Here is a 5140-nt window from a genome sequence, read left to right as displayed (position 1 = left end):
TTAGGAAGCCTAGTGCGGAGCGATAGTCTTGCTCTTCGCAGAATTGTCTGACTTTGTCAAACATGCGCGACGGCGGTGTTATGCCCCTACGCTGGGCGCGTCTCACGTACTTTTCGTACATGTCCTGGACCTTTTGTACCAGTTTTTGCGCTTTTGACGGGCTCACCTGGCGCAGCTGGTAGCGCTCATGGTCGGCCTCCGCCGACTGGGTGCGTTGAGGGTTCCTGGGACTGGCCATGAGGGCTAAATAGAAAATGTTTGAAGAAACTGAGATGTAGGTGCGGAAGCGTTGGAGTACTCGACTCCGAGGTCTTTTGACCGGTTGGTCTAAGATACCAAAGTTGTAACAAAGCTTGCAGTTGGCAAGCAGTTGCGAAAAAGGAAATTATCCAACGATAAAGGTGGTATTGATAAATACCGTTTGGTATTGGAAGATTATGAATAGTTCTTGGATGTACCGTTGGTACGATACCGTTGGCCCGGTGAGCCAAGGGCCGCCTTAGCGGCGTTACAGCAACACGGGCCGGCGTCCCAATCTGGAGGCCCTATGTCTTATGCGACTAATGAATTTGAAATTTGACGTTTTGAGCTCGGTTGAGGACAATGCGGGATTGTGAGCCCTGTCCTCTTTCCTCCCACCGCCATCGTCCCCATTTCCCCCAGCTCCCGATGCTGCATTACAGTGGAGGGCTTGCGCTTGCGACCGCATTATTTAGAAGGATTTTCCGTGCCCTCCACATATACAGTCGTAAACGCGATAGGTAATAGGCGAGCTGGGTGAACCTTCGCGCATCTCCAGCCTGGTTGGCCAACCGGAAACTAACCACCAAGGAAGCCTGGACACAGCATGACTGCACCTGTTTAGGTTTTATTAAATTCGTAGACAACACGGATGGAGAGTATTAACTGTTATGTACTGGGGTATCAAAATATATGGACTCAAAACAGAATCTTCTACAAGCTAGAATTGTCGCAGCAACCGACTAGTTAGAAGTCTTGAGCAAAGTCGAACGTTTTTGATCGAAGATTCTTTTGCTCGCATATCGTCTTTTTTGCTATACTTACTACAGTTTACAAGTATAAAACTGTGCTGTTAAACTTATGAACTGCCCACGAGTGGCATTCCTTGCCATCGCGCTCTTATGCATAGCGGATTGCTGCTTTGGTTGGCTCAGAGGAGATTGGCTCGGTGATGGCCATGCATTTCGCACGCGACTAAGGCCAGAGTTTTCCTGGAGGCAGCGTATACCCCGCTTCAGCATCACAGGGAACAATGCCTTGGAGCCAAACGCAATTACGCATATTATTCAAAATACATATAACTTCACTCTACCGCCGGTCCAACTGCGGAGAAGCCTGGCTTACATGGGCGCTGCGTCGAGGCTGCGGCGGGCGGTACAAAAGCTCGCACATGGATCACATCCGATGATAAAGATAGCCGTTATTGGGGGCAGGTAAGATGAGGGACACGGCTGCCCGCGTCGTTCATACTGCTGGCCGCAAACTGCTTGTACGGTCACCACGGCTTGGATGCTCTTCTACCAAGTGGTGATCGATCGCACATGACAGCTTATCCCGGCTGGCCCGCGGCTACCCTAAATCCCTTTTAACCCCGCTGATAAACTCCCTCCCTTCCTCCTTTCCCCATTCCTTCCACGCATTTCGGTTTCACATTGCCTTTTACTCAATCCCCAAACGCCAACAGCATTAGCTTTGGCGAGTTTGCAAGCAAGAAAGGCGAGACAGACTGGTTCAGCATCTTCGCCAAATGGCTGGTACGGCAGCCATGTGAATCGCGTGGGTTGGGAGTTGAGAGTTAGTTGGTGGCGGTTGGGTTGAGAAATGGCGCAGCACATGTGCTATGGGCGCCGATCCCCTCTTGCGCTCTTGGCCTGTTGGTGCTCCTGCAGCCCCTCAAACCAGCTGGATCTGTCTCTGTTAGGCTTCTGCATCGGCAGTGGGGACGGCGGTATGTCCCGAATGAGGGGCTGATAGCCTGTTGTTAGGTTCAGGTACCCCGGTCCCTCCGTGCAGACGGTTTTTCCCCCTGTCCCTCCTTCCCTCCTCTCCCCCAAAGGAGAATACAAAATCGTCCTTCACTCCCTACACCCACATTCCCTCCGCCACCCCCCTCCCCAGATATCTGCGTTCCCCCGCGCCAACATCACCGCTCGTAACGGCTGCACTCCGGGTGTTCCCACGCCGTACATGATCATGTGCTTGGAGCTGTCCGTGGATCCAGATGTGGATCTCGTGTTCATGGAGTACACGCTCAAGTGAGTGGGGGGAGAGAGGGCGAGGGGGGAGGGGCATTGGAGGGAGCGGGAGGGGGATTGGAGGGAGCGGGAGGGGGAGGGGGGGTGGGAAGAGCGAGTGGAGGGGAAGGAAGAGGGAAGAGGGGAGAGAGACGGGAGGGAAGAATGAGGGGAGGGGAGGGGAGGGGAGCAGGAAGAAGATCCCGAAATGAACACCTTTGAAATCTTTAGGAAATGCCCCATTAAGAAATGCCCATAAACGACCCTTTTCTATTAAATTCACAGCCAAAAAGCTGTGAACTTCCCTGCTTTGAATCAACCCAACCTGTACTCGGCCTATGCGCAGTGACGCGCACAGCCTGGGACGCATGGCTGAGGAAGCCAAGTTGGCCGACAACCCCATCGTCAAGAACGCCGAGCGGTTGGTTCGTCGAGTGCTCGAGCTCCCTAACCGCCCTGCCGTAGTCTTCGTACACTCGCCCGTGTGCGGCATGGCCAACTACCCGATTGGGCATCCCAAGAACCCCGAACGGACGCCGTACAGGTATATACGGAGCGCTTTTGAAGCGTGTATCGCATTGTGTGTTTTGTGCGCGGGGGGGGCCCCGAGGGGGAAAGCTGGATGGGTGTTGGGGGCCGGGCCGGGAGTGTTGAGTTTTAGATCTTGCTGCAAGGTATGTATTGTGTATGGGGGGCCGAGTTGCCGGGGGGAGATGGTGCAAGAGGTGATGTCGCAAAGTGCTGTCGCGAGTCTGTTTGTGCGCGTGCTGCTGTGCCGAGATATGTGTGTGCGTATGTATGTGCGTCAAACCGCCACCCGATTCATCTCAAAGTCCCAATGGAAAAAAGCTCCCCGCAGGCTGCCTTTCCCTCCGGTTGGCGGATTTGAATTACCCCACCATATAACGTTTGGATTGACGTCATATATTACCGATTACTCACAGCGCTTTGGGAGTCCACCTAGCCAACCCCTGCCCTCCCTTTCTAAACCTCATTCCATATCATGCGGCGATGCCGTACACGCCATGCAGGAGATTCCCCAAGACTAGCGAGGACATACAAGGCAAGTACGTACGGCGCATGTCTACGGCAGTGTGCGCGATGTGCGATGTGCCCTTGATGTGTGTTTGTTATAACACGGATTGCTGTCCTCTCGCGCTCAGTTCGCTTCCTCCTCGCCCTCCTCTATCTTCCGCCACAACAATAACCCTCTGTAAAGTAGATTAATTACATCGCGCAATTTATCGGAATCGATCCCGGAACTTTGATGGATATTATGCCGCGCTTTCATTTGTCTATTGAGTCTTGCAACATTAGACCGTGGTGATGCTGCCGATGCCGGAGGAGCCGGACCACACTGTGTTGATACCACTGTCTGTCTGTCTGTCTGTCTGTCTGTCTGTGTTTTTACCCTCGTGTGTTCACCCGCAGGCGCCATTTCGCAGTACTACGACGTACAGTACTTGTCTGTACGTACGGCAATGTACCGTCTTGCTGTACACAAGCAGGAGCCCGGGTTTCTTTGGGAGGATATGTTTGTGGGTGAGTGGGTGAGTGGGTGGGTTGTGGCAGCGTGTTGAGACAGCCGTGTTGTGGCTGTTGGTGTTGTGGGACCTGGGGGTCGTGGGGTTCACCTTGCCCCCTTGCTCCCGCCGCTTCCGGGCAGTTCACCCCAGGGCAGTTCTCCGGGGGAGAGGGTCTACGGAGTCCTTTCACCACACAGGTGTTCCTTTTGTCTCAAACGCCCCTCCTCCAACTCCTCCACCTTCTGCCCCCTCCTCCGCCTCCTCCTCATCATCCTCGTCATCATCCTCGTCGTCGTCGTCGTCATCATCATCATCACCATCATCATCACCATCATCATCATCATCATCATCATCTCTGCCCCGGCACGTCGCCGATTTACTCGTACGGATTGGTGCAATCTGCCCTTTGATGACGGTGGCGTTAATGACGGTGGCGTTAATGACGGTGGCGTTAATGACGATGGTGATGGTGACGATTATGCTACCGGACAGATCACCACCCGGGGGATCACGGGCACAAGATCTTTGCCGATCTTGCCGTACATCTGATCCAGCAGGTAGCGTTGGGCCTGATGTTGGAGCCGTACAGTCCTGCGGACGAGGAGGCGGTCTCGGAGCCCCTCCCGGAGCCCATGTACGAGGGTGCGTGTACGAACAGGATTGGTAGTACGAACAGGATTGGTCGCTGGCCAACGGGGCTGGCGCATGACCGTTACACAGTAAACATTGGCATTGAAGCTGAAGGTCTGAAGGTTGTCGCTTTGCGCGGTCGGTTGTCGGTTGTTCATTGCCTGTTAAACTGTAGAACCTAGATTGCCTCCGGAAGCCCACAGCTCCAAAACCAACGAAACCAACTAATCCCATATTTCTTCGCCCCCAGGCACATGTCGCCCGCCTGGTCGCTCCCAACAACTCACGCGATATGCTCCCTACCGATATGCTCCCAATAAAATTTTAAACCTTAAAAATCTTCAGGAAAAACTTTGTCTGTGCTAAAATACACGTCCATGCAGGTAACATCGCGCCCAACACCGTCATGTGCAGCGTGGCGGAGTCCTTCCAGTGAGTGGTGCCGTACTCGGCGTCGTACGTGCTGCCGTACACGCGAGCATGGTATGGTATGGCTTATATGGAGTATGTAGTGCGCAGGGTCACTGGCGGCGGCAGCTGGCCGGTCGCAGGGCATGTACCCCCCACCTCACGTCATCATCTCACCTCACCTGGAATCTGTCTGAAACCTGTGGAGTGGTGGTGGTGCGGCACAGTGCCGCTGCAAATGGGCCCTCAACCCGTCCTCACAAAATTTCCGGCTGCAGCCACTTAGTTAAGTCTATCAATTGAGCCCTCCCCCCTCCCCCC

The 5140-nt window shown here is 54.1% G+C and overlaps 1 protein-coding gene across 1 annotated transcript in view; it reads left to right on the top strand.

The window, feature by feature from the left end:
* Positions 1-1365: 1365 nt before the first annotated feature.
* Positions 1366-5140, top strand: part of VOLCADRAFT_85815 (uncharacterized protein) — a gene marked incomplete at both ends in the record, with an annotated part of 6021 nt that continues 2246 nt past the window's right edge. Inside the window, 8 exons of the mRNA XM_002945958.1 lie at positions 1366-1454; positions 1911-1969; positions 2078-2276; positions 2602-2799; positions 3287-3326; positions 3687-3797; positions 4339-4423; positions 4795-4843. Of these exons, the coding sequence (XP_002946004.1) occupies positions 1366-1454; positions 1911-1969; positions 2078-2276; positions 2602-2799; positions 3287-3326; positions 3687-3797; positions 4339-4423; positions 4795-4843 (830 nt within the window). The remainder of the gene's footprint in view (positions 1455-1910; positions 1970-2077; positions 2277-2601; positions 2800-3286; positions 3327-3686; positions 3798-4338; positions 4424-4794; positions 4844-5140) is intronic.

This window comes from Volvox carteri (genome assembly GCF_000143455.1).
Source record: "Volvox carteri f. nagariensis unplaced genomic scaffold VOLCAscaffold_1, whole genome shotgun sequence".
Lineage (NCBI taxonomy): Eukaryota > Viridiplantae > Chlorophyta > Chlorophyceae > Chlamydomonadales > Volvocaceae > Volvox > Volvox carteri.
This window is presented reverse-complemented; position numbering and strand designations above follow the sequence as displayed.